This window comes from Polyergus mexicanus, unplaced genomic scaffold (genome assembly GCF_030449975.1).
Source record: "Polyergus mexicanus isolate NDT 795.1 unplaced genomic scaffold, iyPolMexi1.0 SCAF_17, whole genome shotgun sequence".
In the NCBI taxonomy this organism is placed as follows: Eukaryota; Metazoa; Arthropoda; class Insecta; order Hymenoptera; family Formicidae; genus Polyergus; species Polyergus mexicanus.
Window position 1 is genome coordinate 2350597 of NW_027223337.1, and position 19754 is coordinate 2370350.

The 19754-nt window shown below is 36.4% G+C and overlaps 1 protein-coding gene across 2 annotated transcripts in view; it reads left to right on the forward strand.

Moving 5' to 3' along the window:
* The first annotated feature begins 7830 nt into the window (after positions 1–7830).
* LOC138940489 (intraflagellar transport protein 81 homolog) overlaps positions 7831–19754 on the forward strand; it is a 97560-nt gene continuing 85636 nt past the window's right edge. Inside the window, exons 1-2 of one of the 2 annotated variants that reach the window (XM_070309431.1) lie at positions 7831–8005; positions 8066–8214. In XM_070309431.1, the coding sequence (XP_070165532.1) occupies positions 7901–8005; positions 8066–8214 (254 nt within the window). In that variant the 5' untranslated portion in view covers positions 7831–7900. Of the gene's footprint in view, positions 8006–8065; positions 8215–19754 lie in introns of those variants that run through there. The other variant, XM_070309432.1, reaches the window with a different exon arrangement.

The window sequence follows — 19754 nt, forward strand, 5'->3', positions numbered from 1 at the left end:
ATCTGTTCTCCCATCTAAGCATGTACTTTGCAGTACATATACGATTCCACATGGGTTTACAACTTTCCACACAGAGCGAGGTTCCACGCAAATCTATTGTGAGGAGCCCCTCGCAGGGGGGCGGAATCCACTGTTTCCACGCATACACTTTTCCACGCGAAGCGAGGTTCCACATGGGTTTGCAACTTTCCACACAGAGCGAGGTTCCACGCAAATCTATTTGTCTAGTTTTTCGGTAGTGGAGCCCACCGCAGGGGGGCGGAACCTACTGTTTCCACGCATACACTTTCCACGCAAAGCGAGGTTCCACATGGGTTTGCAACTTTCCACGCAGAGCAAGGTTCCACGCAAACCTATTTGTCTAGTTTTTCGGTAGTGGAGCCCCCCGCAGGGGGGCGGAACTTACTGTTTCCACACAAACACTTTTCCACGCGAAGCGAAGTTCCACATGGGTTTACAACTTTATAAAAAATTGCAAAATTATAAAAAAATATAAAAATTATTAAAAAAAATGGAGTCAGTTCTTCGTCACGTCCTTGTCGTTGACTCCGGGTTCGGCTGAGAACGAAGAATATATTGATGTTTGAGAAGGTTTTTCTTATCTAATTTTTTTCGAAAACTATCAGTTTTACGCAAAAAATTTATAGAACATAAATGATGTATTTTTTTAAGAACTGCAACTTTTATTTGAAACATTTTTTTCTTACATCAATATTTATTGAAATAATGTCTAAAAAGTTATATTTTTTCAGTTTTTTTGAGTTTTGACCTTGAAAATGACCTTGTCGCAAATTTTCATTATCATATTCGTAATCAGCTTTAAAAAATACAAAAAATAGTGTAGTTTCAAAAAAATCGGAGGGTTCACCTATTCGGAACTTTATCTTCTGTTTGCCACACGCGATGGATCTAATAGAGAGAGAGAGAGAGAGAGAGGGAGAGAGAGAGAGAGAGAGAGAGAGGGAGGGAGAGAGAGAGAGAATGTGTATGTGTGTGTATACGCGTGTACGTTCGCTCTCACACATACATCCCATCGCATGTTGCAAACAGTTGATCACAGCGAGGGGCCCACGTTAATCACTAGCATCGGACGGTGAGTTGCGCCGCTCTTGCCTGCCTCGCGTATGCGGCCCGTAATTCGTTAACTATTTTGACTTATAATTTGAAAACTAAGCCTCGGAAAAAATTTTGGCAAAGGAAAAATCGTTTTAGAATTCAATCAAGTATATGGCATTGTAAGGACAGAAGGTTGTTTTGAATCACCCTGTATATAAATACACATATATATATGCCATATAACATAGATGTAACGCACGCACGCACGCACGCACGCACGCACGTATATATATGATGTATGTATATATATATGCAAGTACAAAATTCTCAAAAAAATAGGCGCCCGTTAATCTTGTTGCATTACTGCTTTCTGCCACGAGAGGCCAGAAAGCATTTTCAGACCGTATTTCGGCCGTAAAGCAATATGCTAGAAGAACAAGAATAGCACACGATTGTCGCTCCTTGTTTGACATTATCTCCCAACCGCAGCCATATGCTCAACGTATCGGTGTTTGCCTTCACGGACGCTACACACATACGCGATGAAAGACAGACGAAAATGACGCAATCAACTTTCCTTGTCACATGGCCAGTGTACCACCACGGAATATTCCCCATGTTCTGCTGTTAGCTGCATTTTAGATACAGATGTGAAATTCGTAGTCTTCGTCCTACATCTCAAAAAATTAATATTTTTTCATGAAACTTGTTTTGACGTATTCTTTATATTGTTAGAATTAGTCGTACAGAGCTGGATTTTGCAATTTAGCTTTTAAAAATTTATAATAAATATAATATGAATTCGGGAGCAACTACACCTAATCTGCGAGTAGCTGTATGTTATTTGTCAGTATTAGAATTTTTATTTTGATCATTTTTCCAAAAAACGCTTTGTATGTCTAAGAAGACGATGCTGCTGAATACGAATATCATCATTAGAATCCGTTTTTCTCTTTATTTTGGCTGTAGAACGTAGACTACGAATTTGTAATTCACGTCTTTCCGCGAGAGGTCTCTACTGTCTCTCCTATTTACCCTTAATGTTCTATTCCATATATTTAACTTAAAAACTAACTATATTTTAGTCCTTTTAATAGTAATAATCGATTGCGCAAGGAATTAAAAATTCCTCAGACCGACCAATCAGAAGGCTTTATTTAGTACTAGGCAGCTGCGCAGTAGTAACTTTCTAGAACTGACCGGCGGTTACTTTAAGCCCACAATCGAACTTTAACATAATCGATACTAATACTTCATCTTTAAGATTTTAATCAACTATATAAACGAATATAATAAATATTTTTGCGTATAATATGCGAACCACTCTTTACGGAATCGTAAAATGCGCGCAATAATAATTTGTTAAAAACATTTTCCTTACATTCCTTGCTTTAATTATAACAATAATTTGATAACTTCATAATAACTAGTTAAAACAAATTATTATAAAACGTTTTCACAAAGAAAACATTTGTTATAGCTCAAAACGGCTATAACTAAATTAGTATAATTATTAATTATTAAATATTATTTAACATACGTCTTTCGACTATAACTCGAAGTCGAGGAAGACGTATAGAGTTATGAGCGCAATCGCTGACAAGGCGAGCCACGCGCGGAGACCACACGATCGCGAGACTCGAAGGACGACGTGCCGGAAATGCAAGCAAAGAATTTATGTAGCTTGCATCTGGGTTTTTTCAAGCCGAAAACAAGTGACACGACCATGTATGGTCCTATCGCTGAACAATCCCCTCCAAAAACTAATCGAAAAGAAGGTAATAAAACTACCCACCTCGAATGAGCGACAGGCAGTCCTAATCGCAAAGTCACACGAATCAATGATAACCATACAACGATATAGCGCGAAAAGATTAACAGTAGTAACCACGAGACGGACAATTGTAATCGTTTTAATAATAACGAATGTCCCAGCCGATCTCGCGACGACAGCCGCGATATCAGACACGCGAAGCAACTCTATACCGCGATAAGCCGAATTGAAGTGTGAGAAGGAAAACAAGATCTAATGTTAATGAATTTAAATAAACGGCTTTTATTCTAAAATGAATACATAATTATTGAACCGGTGAGAAGACCCTGTGCGACCCTGAGCTCCTGAGCTCTAATTGGCCAACAATCCCAACAAAATCCCGTGCCTCCACAGAGAGGCACAACACATTATTACTGTGTATTATCACTACATTATGAATTAATATGTTTGGTAGTAGCTTTAACTATGCAAATAATATATATATAGATTTAAGGAACTTATATTTATGAAATCATGGTTTATATAGTCCATGCATAATAATTCATCCGGAATAACTCTTTTCAACCATGAAATACTAAAACTTGAATTTCCAAATTAACTACCAAACATGAATCAAATTCAACAAGTGATTCCATAAAACTAATAATATTAATATAGCTTATTTTTTATATTATATTATAGTTTTTTTGTACTATACTATAGTTTTTCGAATTATACTATAGTTTTTCGTATTATATTATAGTTTTAATATTGTAAAACTATCCGAGACTGCGAGCGATAAGCAGGTCGATTTTCAGTCTCTCAGCGTTTCAGTCCGCTTGAATTTTTTCTCAGTCTCTTAGTATTTTACTTCGCTTAAATTTTTCTCAATCTTTCACCGTTTCAGTCCGCTTAAATTTTTCTCAGTCTCTCATACCGTCTTAGTTTTCTCTCAGTATACGGTCAGTCAGTTTGTTAGATTCATAAGCTCAATCTGTATAAAGTCAGGAATAAAGACTTTGAGCGCACACCTGTCTACGTCAATTTAGCTTATCTCATCCACGACCGAGGTCTATATATATTGTTGCGTCAGCGGATCGAAATTGATATTATTCGAATACGCGCGACACAACCGGCACTTGCGTACCGTGATGTAAATAAAGGACACGTATTAAAAAGAACGAAAGGAACTTTAATATAACAACAGAGAACACTATTATACAAGGAACACAGAACAATAACGGTTATCGTAATCTCGAATACGTCCGCCCGGAATAACATCCGTCGCGAGACTCCAAGATGGCCGATCTTTCTCCAGATGAACGCCGTTGTTTAACAACAACCCTTAGCAACGTTCTCCCGGAGATGGGTACAGCAGATTCAGGAATAACGGTCACAGACGACCCGCAGGGACGCAACAATATATATATGAGAAAGGAAAGGCTTTAACCAAATATAAAGGACCTCCGAAAAAACCGAAATCATAGAGCCGGTGCAAAAACGCATGCCGCATGCTTTTCCTCGGAGTTGTCTCGACTTAACCGATTAAATAATAAAAATAAACCTCGAATAATATCTTGTAAAAAGATCTGTTTGTCCCCAGATACTATAAATCGGTTAAAATATTCTCACAAATCTCAAAAGGACAGTCAAGAAGATTTTCAAAGAGAAACATTAACGGAAAGTCTTGAAGGCAATTCAATCATTAACGCTCCTTGCATAAGCGATCCAACCAGTCTTCTTGCTTATACGCCGGAATAATACTAAATGAATTGTAACGAAATATAAATCATTCTAAAGAAAGTTGTCGCGACGAAAATCAAACAGTTCCCTTGACCTGATTTCTCAGTTAAAAGACCAATTACCTGAAGAACACTTAAAAATAGACGAATACGCTAGATATTTAGATTCATATTAGTCAGCAATACAAACTGTATAATTCATTTTTGGTAAAGGAATTACAATGTCATTAAACGCATTTTGCAGGCTTTATATATGCTCATGACAAGAACTTGAATACGGGTATAGAAAGTAAATAGTGCGCCACAAAGCAGTAAACAAATAAACTATACTATTTCAATAAATTATATAAATAGCTAAAAGCTGCAAATTTTGCTCGGTTTCTGCTACCAATCTATCATCAAATTGCACGCGCGCAGATCCTGCTTAGTTTTTGCTATCAATTTGCCATCAGATTGCGCGCGCGCAAATCTTGCTCGGTTTTTGTCACCAATCTGACGTCAAGTCATGTTAGCAAATCCCGCTTGTTTTCTGCTGTCAGATTCTGTGAGCATACTCTGCTTTGTTTTTGGCATCAATCTGTCGATTTAATCTGTAATAACAACTTCTGTACCAAATTTGTATCCTTTTTGCTAACAATAGTTGATAGCAGACACTTAGTATAATCTGCTTTCGACAGACTTGGCTATCTGAGGATGAGGAAGTTCAAGCCATAGTAAGTCGCGAGTGCGAGCAAATCTTGACTTTAATCGCTAGACTTATTACCGATTTTCTAGATGGCAATTTGGATATAAATCAACTAATTGCCCTGTTTGAAAATCCTGAAGACCATCAAAATTAAATATATCTAATTGCGCATGCTCATATCCCTAGGATTAATATCCAGTAAAATCACTCTAGTAAAAGGTTAGTTCCGTGCCTAATGTCATTCCCCTAGAATCCACCAGATCAGTCTTTAGCTCTCGGCGTCCCTGGGGTATAGCCGGTGGAAGCAGGTTGCCCTATAAAAAATAGAAAGCTATTCTTTTCTCACTAATTGAGGTATAGTAAGAAAAGAGCATTGTCGAGACGTAACAAAATGAAGCCTTTTCTTTGGTTAATCCTGCTGACTACCCTAAGTACTTCGATATGAATGGTTATGTCTAATCGCACTGTGTCCAAATAAACTTCTCCCATATATTCCCGTAACATCTTCCTTTCTGTAAAAAACCTATTAAAAACATAATTATAATATTATTGCTTTCATTGTATTATAATAAAGTAATTATATATATATATATATATATATATATATATATATATATAAAATTCATATTATAATAAAATATCTTGTTGCGTTATTCTAAATAAAAAATCAAATATTCATGTGCAATATTTGTATATAATGTGTGATGTTAATAAAATTTTTATTATAATTAGGCATTCATAAATGATATATGTATAACATGTATAAATCCAGAATATATTTTTTACATCTTTCTTTTAATTGATATGAAAATATAATTTCATGTAATTAGCCCAGACAGCACAAAATATCCAAAATGGTTCAGGACATTTGTAGGATGTTTTAAGATATTATTATAAATATATTTTATGAAAATGTAATATATGCATGATTACATTCAGTTATATAGGCTATTTAATTTAATTTAGAAATCTTAAATATAATAAGTATTAATGTCCTATAAATGTCCGCTGGATAATCCCTGAATGTCTGTAGGATATCTGCCCTGTCTATTATATTGGATGTCTTTAGATTTCCAGAGGACATATGTATGTGCAATTAATTGTTAACATTAATTTCGTTTGATATTAATAATTGAATTTGATGCGCATATTTTCATATATCCAAAATTATTATTTATTTAATATTTCATGAGAAATGTTACTATGCGCAACATTTCAAAAACGTTACAAAAAATAATGTTCAGCCGCTAGTTCGTTTGTTTATCGCTATGCGACGAGCAATCTCGTATTTGAGATTTGAAGATTATAAGAATTATATAAAGCTTGTAAAGAGCAACTAGCAGGAAATTAAAAATGTAATTATTTTCTATCAGTTCAATTTCTGATGCAATCTCAACATAGAGAATTCAAATATTGAATTGTTTAAAATATTACATGGCTCAAACCCGAAAACCAAACCTAATATTCATGTAGACTACGAAAGTCTCAAATATCAAGGAACGTGAACTATTTTCTGTTTACATTTTCAGCACTGGCAATAAATAAGAGGACGCAATTTTCAGTATTTGCTCCCTGAAACGTACGAAAAATATTCCTAATATATCCATAGAAATCCTTAGGATGTTCCACAGGATTTCCCTGGATTCTCCAGGGGCTAGTATTCAGCTAGTATTCATATTCATCATTTACTCTTCCTTAGAACATTTAGAGGAGATCCGAGGATTAAAATGGAATAGCCTCAGGATATCCTACACGTATGTCCTGGATGCCCTTTGGGCGTCCTAAGGACATCCTTGTGCTGTCTAGCAGCGTATGTAAAGGTGCCATTATATGGCAGCATCGAGCATCGAGCATCGAGCATCGAGCGTCTGCGTCTGCACAGAAATCATTGCGCAGAAATTAGAATGAGATAGATTCCAGCTTTTTGCGGCTAATAGCATGATGAATGATGAATTCGATCGAGATGAAAAAAAATATGTTCTGATACACAATACTGAAAATTGATATTTATTTACATTATACACAATAGATATTATTATTAAGCAAAATATATATATAAAACGTTACTATCGTCCAGTAAAATATTAGAATCTAATCAAAGATTAAAGAATATAATTTTCATAATTCTTTTTCTGCATGTTTATAACATACTGCTTCTTTAAATCATTTCCTATACTTTTAACAATAATTTTTCAAACTGTATCATTTTGTCATTTATAAATACCTTTTTGTATTGTATTTATTTGAATATTTCAATCATCCAAAATCTCTTGCTGCATTTTATATTTTAATTTTATTTTAATTTACACTGCCAGAATAGTATCGTTTTATAATATATTTTTGATTAATAATAATAATAACACACACGTACATCTATACATAATAAAATAAATGAAATAAATATAATTCTGGGCAATAATATTCTGCGCAAACGCTTAACGCTCGACGCTGCCATGTAAAGGCACCTTAAGAACGTTGATCAATCGCGATAAAATGACATATTCATACCAGTCTTAGTATGTCATCGTTGTCAGGACAACTGAAAGCATAACACATATCAGTTTAGATACATTCAACCATTTACGTAATGTTACAGTGTGTCAAGTATAATGTAACTTTGAAATATTTTCTTTTTAGTGATAGAAATACGCAACTTACTGCATTATGAGTGAAAATGTGAAGTTTATAGTCACAGAAATAAATAAATTATTGAGACGGAATTACAATATAATTGGTTTCAACGCCTTAAATGCTGAAGATTTATTGCAGGTATTTAATTGTTACTTTATTATTGTAGTATTTTTGTAAAATTTAATAATTTTTTTATAGATATTGTATAATGTTCTAATGAAAATACAACAACAAGATGGTTTAGATACTGATGTTGAATTAGATACTGCGGAAGAACAGTCTATATACATTTTGACAGCTCTTCGAATCGTTAATTATCAGCCTAATGTGGATCCCGCAACATTTAGGTATGATATAAAATTTGAAGAACAAAATATTATTTCTTTTTCTGATAGATTTTTAAAAATAAAGTATAACATACATACATGCACATGCGCGCGCGCGCGCGCGCACACACAATCACACAATAGTATTATATATATATATATATATATACATATACAATCCATAGATATAAAAAAAGTATAAATTGCGCGTTTCAAGTATTTCCTTTTTATTTGAAATATATAAAGAAAGGAACTTTCCCTTTCATTTTTATAAGCATTATTTGTTAGATCGTAAGGCATTAAATTACGAGACTATCCAACTTTTATTTCTGCGATTTATGAATTTTTTTGTTGTTTAATCAATGCTGAAAAAGAATTTATTAACCTTTTAAGAGTTTGTTTTAAAATAAGGGTTAGGATCGATTCGGGACCTGCTGTCAATTATGACTAAATAATTTCATATCGGGCGCTTCTCTATATGAAGTCATGTATCACTATTCGCATTCTAATCAAACAATATGTACGTAGAAAGGAATTTAAGAAAGAGAAAGAGGGTTTTGATGAATATATGTATATATGAATAAGGTCTCACAACCTGTATATAATATTTTAATAGTATTCTAGAGATAAAATAGAGTCAAAAATTTTAACACAAAAATTTTAAGGCTGCAATAATTCTTTAGTTATAAGCGATCAAAGTTTGCCAATAATATTACGTAGAACATCTAAATCCGTAACTTATGTGTGTATTTGTCATCCGTTATTGATTTTACAAATCAGGTGATATTGATTTTCACTGCACAGTTGATTTTATAGTTTCTTATGTGTGTGGGTACTATATACAGGGTGTCCTCAATTTAAATGACAAAACGTGATAGACAAGCGTGAAATGACAAAGCGTGTAAGGGACCGAAAAACTAAGACAAGAAGTCCTTTAGAGGTTTGCTCATTTTGCTCGATTTTTGTTCCATTTTAGAGAAAATCGCAAAAATTCAATCTCTTATTATCAGTTGCTCTCTTGAGTTGATTGGCACCGAATAAACTTTCTGCTTCAAGGTTCCTTACGTAAACACTTGATGTTATCCTTCACGGTGCTAATCAATTCAAGAGAGCAATTAAGAGACCGAATCATAGATGCAGTGCACCAAATATCGCTAGAACAATATCTAACTGCAATTAATGAGGCCAGTGCTAGATGTAATGCTTGCATTGCTGCAAGAGGGCAACATTTTGAACAATATCTGCATTAAATAGATGATAACATAAATAAAATGTAAGAAAATAAGTAAAAAAACGAAAACTTGTATAGTTTCTTTTTTTTGTGATTTTCTCCAAAATGGAGCAAAAACGAGCAAACCTCTAAAGGATTTTCTGTCTTAGCTTTTCGGCCCCTACATGCTGCTCAAGTTTTGCCATTTAAATTGGGGACACCCTGTATAGCAGTTAGCTAATATTAACGAATTATGAATGGTGTAAGTAAAAATATTTAATTCCTTTTTTAATGGTTGGTTAATTATTGTATAATATTTAAAAAAATAAAAATTTATATAATCTTAATATTTTCACACATGAAACGAAAATTTTTGTTTTGATCGCATGAAGAAATATTTGTGAAAATCAATTTATTTATTATTATCATCAATAACAGATGACAGATCGGTATGTATAAACGTAGTTATGAACCTGTGCACGCGAATTTGAAGCAATATTATTGGCAAATTTGATCATTCATAATTGAAGAATTATTGCAGTCGATATTTTCGTATTAGGACTTTTTACTTCATTTTCCTGTAGAATACGCTATTAAAATATTGTACGGAAATTGTGAGATACACCCTGTATAAATATATATATAGGATGGGACAGTAAAATGGCCTAAATATCTTTATTTCCCTATGTATTTTACGAAAAAATGTTTTTTAGAAAAGTTGTTTGACATTAAGGGGGACACAAAACAGCGATAACAATTTGTTGAAAGATGGCGCCACTTTCGAGAAATTCACTAATCATCATTTTATAAATAGGAACCAACTATTTTTTTAACAAAAGTTATAGGTCTCATCGAGACAAATCCAACTTATACATGTATTAGTTTGGTTTTCTTGATGTTTTCATGAGTTACACAATTTTTTAATCTTGGAATATTAGTATTGCGCAAAAATGTTGAGAGATATTTATAAAACAGATGTGAGGTCTCTCTAGATTCCTACGAAAGTGCATCTTCTCACGTTGCATTTTACTATTGAAACAAATAGAGTTTATTGGGTAGTTAATATATAAGTTTATACATATAGCTAATATACAGGACAGTCCGTTTAAAGTGTTACACGTGAATAGCTTTGAAACTATTAATAACACAAAAATATGTTTTAGACAAAAGTTGCTTGAATGGATGGGAAATATATGATGACGTAATCAGTTATGTAGTTTAATATTATTTCCAAAATAATTTCAAAGTCAACTCAATTTTTTAAAATAAAATCGTATATTTTTGTTATTAGCATCATCAAGAACTTTTCAAGACAATTTCAACAACTCTAAATAATATCAATTAATTAATGTCATGGAGTTAGAGATAGACTAAAGCGCGAATACTCAGTGGCAGCGCGAACCCCGTAAAATTGGCACTTAAAAAAAAACACAAAGAAAAACGGCAGAATCTCTTGATCTTTATTACAAATTGGTTCCCGTTGATATCTAAACATTTCACAAGTTTTTCACGAAGATTGGATATTATCCTCGACTTTTTCAACAAATAAAAAATATTACACATAAAAAATATAGTTTAATACCATAAAAATTATTTCTTATGCTATTAAACAATCAGACAAAATGTAATGTATTTATTATATTTATGAATGTTGAAAAAGTTGAAAAGTTAGTTTTTATAATATGTTTGATACATAAAGAATTATTTGTATCTGTAGACTTCTATATATTATGTAGACCAGTGCATGCCACGATCTGCACATTTCGGCCGATTTCCGAGAATCAACGCCTATCGCGCCCCCCTTGCGTCTTGAGATCCTCAACTAGCCAACCGTAACCAAGCGCGCGGCGCTCTGCCCTCAGGTACGGTGCATCTGTACCGCGAAGCGGTTCCGTACCCCCTTACTGCCAAATATCAGTTTTAAACGCGATCTTTTAAAAATTTTTTTAAATAATTAATTGAAGAACAAAGTTTCAATACTCGATTATTAATTACATTTACGATATAATAATTCTAAAATATTATTAAATTATATTGGATAGATTAAATTTCTTAAATGTCGCGCGCGGAAATTCTTTCCGATATATAAATTAATAAATAATTGTAAATTTAAAGTTTTATAAAAGACGCTTTTATTAAAAGCACGAAATATTGTACTTATGAACGATATTATTTAAGTTATAGACTGTTGGATATCCCCAGTATATGATGTCATTATTTTAGAATTATTATATCGTAAATGTAATTAATAATCGAGTATTGAAACTTTATTCTTGAATTAATTATTTAAAAAAATTCTAAAGAGATCGCGTTTAAAACATTGATATTTGGCAGTAAGGGGGTACGGAACCGCTTCGCGGTACAGATGCACCGTACCTGAGGGCAGAGCGCCGCGCGCTTGGTTACGGTTGCTAGTTGAGGATCTCAAGACGCAAGGGGGGGGGGGGGGCGATAGGCGTTGATTCTCGGAAATCGGCCGAAATGTGCAGATCGTGGCATGCACTGATGTAGACTGCTAATACGGTTAACAATAAGTCTCATATGGTGAAATGTGATTTAAGAGCAGCTATTTTTAAGGGGACAGAATGCCATATCGAATGTCAGAATTCGATGTGTTTGTTGATAAGACGTAATAGTGAACATATATTGTAAAATAAAAATAATACAATGAAAAATGTATATATAGTACATATATAAAAATAAAAAATATGCCAATGTCAATATACATATATATAGCCAAATATTCAGGGTGTCCCAGACCACCCGTACACCCCTTTTAAAATGAAGATAAGTGGCTTTTATCAAAAATTGCGAACATTTTTAAAATAAATCGGGTATGCTCTATCGAATAGTGACCTTGAACTTGACCTTAAACTTGACTTTAAGGGTCAATTGAAGGTCTTTGATTTTTTAAGTCAAAACCCCCTTTTTATTGCATATTCTTGTAGCTTATCTCGAGAGCTTTCCAAAACACTATAATAAAATATTTTTCATTAAGTACTTTTTGAGTTATTTTATATCTTAATCTGACATATTTGGATATAAAAAATAAAATATCTCGTAAAATATATAGTTTTCGATAATCTTACCGTAATACTTTTATGTACAGAATAATGAGACAGATCAATTAATATATATAAATATATATATATATATATATATATATATATATATACATATATATATATATATTGTTTTTAAGAAAAAGTATGTAATTATTTACAATGTATTTTTTTAAACAATTATTTGTCTTTTTTTACACTAATTTTTTGTCTCAGTTTTTGATAAGAAATAACGCTATGTACTTAGTGGGCGGTCATTGCGGGTCACCCTGTATATGTATATAAGTATAAAATACATAACAATATAAGGTAATTATTTACATTAGGGCCGACTTCACAGTTTTCAATGATCTTGATATATGAGATGCGTAATGAGATCGAACGCGTGGTTTAAGAACAGGCAACATTATAGCCACTCCTCCGATACTAACCGAGACATATATACTTGATGTTCACTGCAAGTTTCAATTCGATAGCGTTAACACGTTTAATTTGACAGCGACTTGTGTAAGTGTGTGTACTAATGACGCGTTACAAAAATGGAAAAATAAAATCTCGAGCGTTGCGCGATCAAATTTTGCGTCAAACTTAACGAAAATGCAACAGAAGCTTACGAAAAATTAAAACTGGTTTATGGAAAGCATGCACTATCAAGGGCACAGGTTTTTAGGTAGCATAAAGCATTTTTGGGTGGCCATAAGAGTGAAAGATGAAGGGAGATCTTGCATGTCAAAAACGGACGAAAATGTGACCAAAGTCAAACAGTTAATCAACAGTGAAGTCTTTGAACGACATCGAAAAAGATTAATCGTGTCCGCTTGGAGATTGCGGACTCTTGGATGCTGCATCAAGACAACGCTTTCTGTCGCACTGCTATCTCCGACCGAATTTTTGACCAAAAAGGTTATTCTAGTGATTCCGCAACCTCTATGCTCTCTCTGAGTTTGTGATTTTTTACTTTTCCCAAAGCTTAAATTCCACCTTAAAAATCGTCATTTTGGAACTATGGATAACATCTAAAAGATCATGACAGATCAGTTGAACGCATTTTCAGTTGAAGACTTCCAGCACAGTTACCGGGAATGGAAGCAATGTCTCCGGCGGTGTGTAGCTTCCCAAGAGAATTACTTTGAAGGGGATAATGTTGATTTATAGTGTCGTATTTAATAAAAAATTTTATAGCAACAGTCTTATTACTTTTTAGACATACCAGGGCTTCGCCCCTCACTATCACTTTATAATAAAAAAATTAAAACTATAAAATACTTTTTTTCTTTATTTTGACACGTGGGCAAAGGAGATTTGTTACAATATATTACAAATTTATTACAGATTTATTACAATATATTACAAATTTATTACAGTTTCAATACATATCATCTGTAGTAGATTTATTTATTCTTGAGATATTGGATACATATTTGCCATAATATTTAAAAAAATTATCAATTCATTTACAAAAAATACAGCACACAGTAAACAAATACAGCATATTGAACGCAGTATTATGATTATTAATATATATTGAGAGAACACATTCCACTAAATATATTCTTTCTTAAACGTATATAGTGTCAGAAGATTACGTTTTATTCATTAAATTAATTTTGTTTATAACTTTTTAATAAACTTCAAACGACTAAAACTTTTTGAAAGTTATACAAGACCATGTTCTTGATAATATACATTCTGTCAAAATATAACCGGGACTGAGTCAATAAAAACAACACAAATCAATTAATCATCAAAATTTATTTTGTCTCCTTCAAAATAGGCTCCATTTGAAGCGGTACATTTTTTCCAACGAACAATCCAGTCATCCATACATTTTTTATAGGCATATTCCGGGATCGCCTTCAGTTCTCTCAGCGAATTTTCTTTTATGTCTTGAATCGACTCAAAACGGGTCCCACGAAGTGGTAATTTGAGTTTCCGAAATAGGAAAAAGTCACAGGGTGCCATATCTGGAGAATACGGTGCTTGCTCGATCATATTGGTAGCGTTTTTGGTCAAAAAGTCGCTCACAAGGATCAATTTGTGAGATGGTGCATTATCGTGGTGCAAAATCCAAGAGTTGTTCTGCCACAATTCCGGTTTTTTTCGGCGGATACTCTCCCTCAAACGCTTCATAACGCTTAAATAATATTGTTTATTCACTGTTTGACCCACCGGAAGAAATTCCGAGTAAACAACACCACGAATATCGAGTAACTGCCGTTGCAGGCCGTCTCGGATGAAGCAAGTTTTCAACAACTTCACGGCCCTCTTTGAACGCTCTGTACCACTCAAATGCTCTTGTTCTCGATATTACAGAGTCCCCGTAGGCTTTCTCCAACATTTTCAACGCGTCCGAACAAGAAATTCCGTTCGTAACACAAAATTTCAAACAAACTCTTTGCTCAATATTTTTTTCCATAGTAAAAATCGCCGATAGCACTTGAGTTTAACTAATGTCTTTGGCTGCTGACAACAAACTAGTTGACAGATCGCGCTCAAACTCAGCATCAAAATAGATGACAGTTGTACCAACATAGGAAAAAAAAATTTTTAAGAAACCATTAACGCGGACCGTTTGAATGACTCAGTCCCGGTTATATTTTAACAGAATGTATATCAAGGTCATTGAAATCTGTGAGATCGGCCTTAATAAATAATTACTCAATATAATTATAACTGTATGATCGTATAATATATATGATTATATATATGAGTATTTTTTTTTTCATTTCTCCAAATTTCATTTTTTCTAAAAAAAAATGTGAAAATTATTCTTCGAATTATTTTTTATTATAAATAATAATCGTGCAGCAGTTAACGATAATACGTAGTATGAAGATTCGCTTCGCTGTGAGTGAGCAGGTGAGTGAGTGAGTTTGTGAATGAGTGACCGAATGAGAGAGTGTATAAGTGTTGTGTAAAAGAGAGAAAGAGGGCGAGAAAAAAAGTGTATGCGTACATGCGTGCGTCTGTATAAACGTCTCTCCCTCATTCCCTCCTTCCGTTCCTCATCCTATCTGTCTCTTCCTTCCTTTTACGCACACACTCCACCATACACACATCGCGTGTAGTAATCAGCTGATCGCAGCATCCGACGAGCGGCGATTCGGAACATCTTTCGCTAAAGTGACGTTATTTTAATTACATATTCCTGACGTAATTTTAAGACATTTTCTTCTTTACCAAAATTTTATTTAAAGCATAATTTTATGTTATAAGGTAAAATAGTTAGCGACTCATGCGGTGATAATCACGCATCGGACGGTCAGCTGCGGCGCGTTGCGCCGCTCCTGCCTGCCTTCTGTACTCGACGCATGATTTGCTAACTATTTTTGCTTATAACTCAAAAATTACGCTTCAATTCAAATTTTGGTAAAGGAAAAATCGTCTTAGAATCATATCAGGAATACGTCATTTTAAGGATGGAAGGTTGTTCTGAAACACCCTGTATACCATCGATCGGTAACGAATCACGCATGAAAACCCCTCTAAAGTACGGTATACGCATACGTTTCGCCAATTGTTCTAATTGTATGTTCGTTGTCACACCCATGGACATTTTTAGCGTCTTTTCGACGTTTTTTTTTCTTCGTTGCCACTCCTTGTCCACATTTGTACGGGCCGAGATACAGTCCCTGTCCGTATTTATACGGAGCGAGATAAAGTCCGCGACCTTCCATTGCGCGATCGTGACGTTGCAGCTCCTCCAGCTGACGGCGCGCGGCTTTGCTGTCGTTCACCGCTTTGGCCACGCCAGCCGCTGCACCGATCAAGGATCCGAGCGCGCCCAACATTGGTAGAATCGGCAATACACCGCCTCGTTTCGCTGTCGGAAGTATCCGCTTTTTCGTCGACTTTTTCCGCGTAGTCCTCATCTTCGTCTTCGTTTTCATACCCATGCCGATTTTTGTCTTGGCTTTCATCGCTGCCCAAACAGCTATAGCTGCGGCTTTCTCACCGAGAGTCGAATCTTTCGCGACGATGCGAGTTCGCGCTTTCTCGGCGAGTATCCTGTCAGCCGCGTGTCTCTCGGTGAGATCTGTGTTCCGGGAATACGCTGTATCGTGCTCGCGACAAGTCGCGTCCAATGGATTTATACCCCGATCACCTCTCGCCAATCGTTTTTCCAAATGAGTGCCCGGACCGCAAAACTGATAGCCGGGGTCATGTAAAAGGAAGGGCGTTTATCGCACCATTTAATAGGCCTCTACCTATTTTCGTTGACATTCGCCGCAATCTTTTGTAACGATGCATCCCTCCACCGTTACCCGGCCGTCGATCCGCCGGAAGTCCGCCGCCCGACAAACACCGGTCGGGCATAATGCGGAGGCGCCGAGCGCCCATTTTTAAGATATAAAGAAAAGCGTTCGAATTTATAACCGCCGTCAAGACGCGTTGTTTACCGGGAATCGTCGCCGCGCTCGGGTAACCGAACCGACCGTTCCCGAAACCACCCGAGTCGCGCGCGACAGTTCAACTTTAAACAATATGCCTTAAAACAATCAGGCATATTACGCACGCACACCCGCCGGAGAAAGCGGTATAAATAAGGGCACATTTTCCATATCGAGACCAGATCTTCCGCAACCGCCAGAGTCAGTACGACGCCTGGAATCCAGAACGATCCTAACACACGCTCGAAGAGAGAGAAAACGGGGTTGGGAGTACCCAGCCTCCGCCGAGAGTTTGCGGCATCTCTAAGAGCGATCCTTTAAACATCTCTGCGACCGAGGGACACGAGGTTGGGCGTACTCAGCCTCCGTCGGGAGTTCTCGACACCTCACACGCATCCGTCCACCTGCGTGCAACGGCGAGCATCCAGTGGTAGGGAGTTCCCTGCCATTGACGGGTGTTCCCGTCGGCCGTTGCACTCCTGCATTCTACGGGAAAATCATCCCCGACGAAACCATACCGCGATATCCGCGAACTCGCGGTAATTCCGCGACCGCCATTACCGCGATCGGACCCGCCATTAATACGGCGCGCTAAGTCTCGCTCAAGGGGGAGGATCTAACCCGGCCGCGACATCGATCGACGTAATCAGATCAATACCGACACGTTTAAGGACCGCCCACCGAGCCGACCGAAATTACCGCCCGGTAGTTAGCGGCCCCTGCCGAAATCTAAATCCGCTCTCGTAACCGATATATTTACGAATCGCCGAAATCGCGCTCCGCACCGTGTATCCGTGAATCCGTGCATGTAATTCGGATGCACCGCGACCGACACTCACACATACACGAGGGCGTTTGGCTGCATACACACGATCACACCCACATACTTTCGATATATTGTAAATCCCACGCAGATATTACACGTTCGCACACGCACTCGCTCGCTTATCACTTACTCACACACTAGCGCTCACACCAACACCTACAATAGTTACACACACACTCACTCTGTATACACACATATTTAAACGCAATAAATTATATTTTACCTAACGCATCTATCGTTCGTCTCTCGATACCCTTTCACGAGCCCCGGATCCCGACCGAGTTATCCACGACCGCCTCGCGAAAGCGGTTTATTACACTTTTATCAACGGTGCTGGACCGTCGATGTGCGTTCGCTGCCACGGTTGATTGTAATGTTCGTAACAGCGTCGATATTGTTGAACCTCTAAATCCGCTTTTAAATGTTCCGGAAGCTTGTCCCACAGGTAGTGGACGTGATCGCCGCACATTCACAGCAAAACAATTTTCGGCACAAATTGTAACTGTTCGGCGCTCAAATCGCAAATATCGGAAAGTCTCGACGAACATTTTTGTTACTGAGTGCTTCGCGGTTCCGCGCACCTATAAATAGGCGTTCGATCCAGCGTTCCTCAGACGATAGTGTAAAAATGAGATTCGTGCGACAACCTTTGGCGATACGCGTGACGAATTGCGACGACAGATTACGATCGATGGGGGGCAACGCGGAGATGCGCAAGCATGGTACGATGCTACCGAATACTATACGTGCGATCGTTTGCGGCCCCTCGAATTGCGGTAAAACCAACGTTCTGATAAGCCTGCTGGAAAGTCCGCACGGTGTACGTTTCGAAAACGTGTACGTGTATTTAAAGTCGTTGCAACAGCCGAAATATCGATATCTGGAGAATTTGCTGACATCGATCGACGAAATCGGCTACTTCACGTTCTCCAACAACAGTGACGTCATTCCACCGAGCGAGGTGCGTCCAAACTCGATCTTCGTGTTTGATGACGTGGCATGCGATAAGCAAGATGCTGTGAGAGAGTACTTCTCAATGGGCCGGCACTCGAGCGTCGACTGCTTTTATCTCTGTCAGACGTACGCGAGAATACCTAAACATCTGATACGCGACAACGCGAACCTGCTGATCCTGTTCAAACAGGATGGTACCAACTTGAAACACGTGTACAACGATCACGTAAATACCGACATGCCGTACGATGAATTTTGCGGGTTGTGTCGCGATTGTTGGCAATGCAAGTATGGATTCGTAGTGATAGACAAGGACAGCTCGCTCAACGATGGTCGATACAGAAAAGGATTTAACGTGTTCGCGATACCGCAAAACGATTAGTCGTTGCCGATACTTCGTCGGAGGTGAAATGTAAGAGAGAGAGATTGACATTTTTGCTTTTCCGCGATGGCTGCGATTGATAAGAGTGAGGATATTCGTCCTTTTATTTTTAACATATAAAGAATATGAAATACATATAAAGTATCTGAAATATAAGAAAAATAAAAAAAAATATATGTAAGATGTATACAGCATATAAAATATGAAATATAAAAAGAAAAAAAGAAAGATAGAAATATATTTCTTTTGTTTTCCTCATACATACATACATACATACATACATAAATACATACATACATACATACATTACATACATACATACATACATACATACATACATTACAATACATTACATTACATTACATTACATTACATTATATGGTATCCGGTAATGTCCCCACGGTAGCGTGTCGGTAGAATCAGGTACGATATATCGTTTGTCGTCGTACGGACTCAGGGCGATTTTTGTCTCGCTGATTGTGTATACTTTGTGCAATTTTGATCTTATGCAGGATTGTTGTCGAGTCATTTCAATTTCATCGCGCAGACACCGCGTGTAATCGTCGAACGTTATCGTTCTCGCTACGACGTTACGCTTGATGCCTTTAACCTATTTTGTATCCTTTTTACTATTTACTCGCAACGTGTACATTTTTGCTCTAAGCTCGACAAATTCAGTCATGATCGCACCGTTATTCTCGTCCTTCATCAAACCCGGCACTTTCTTGTTCTCGAG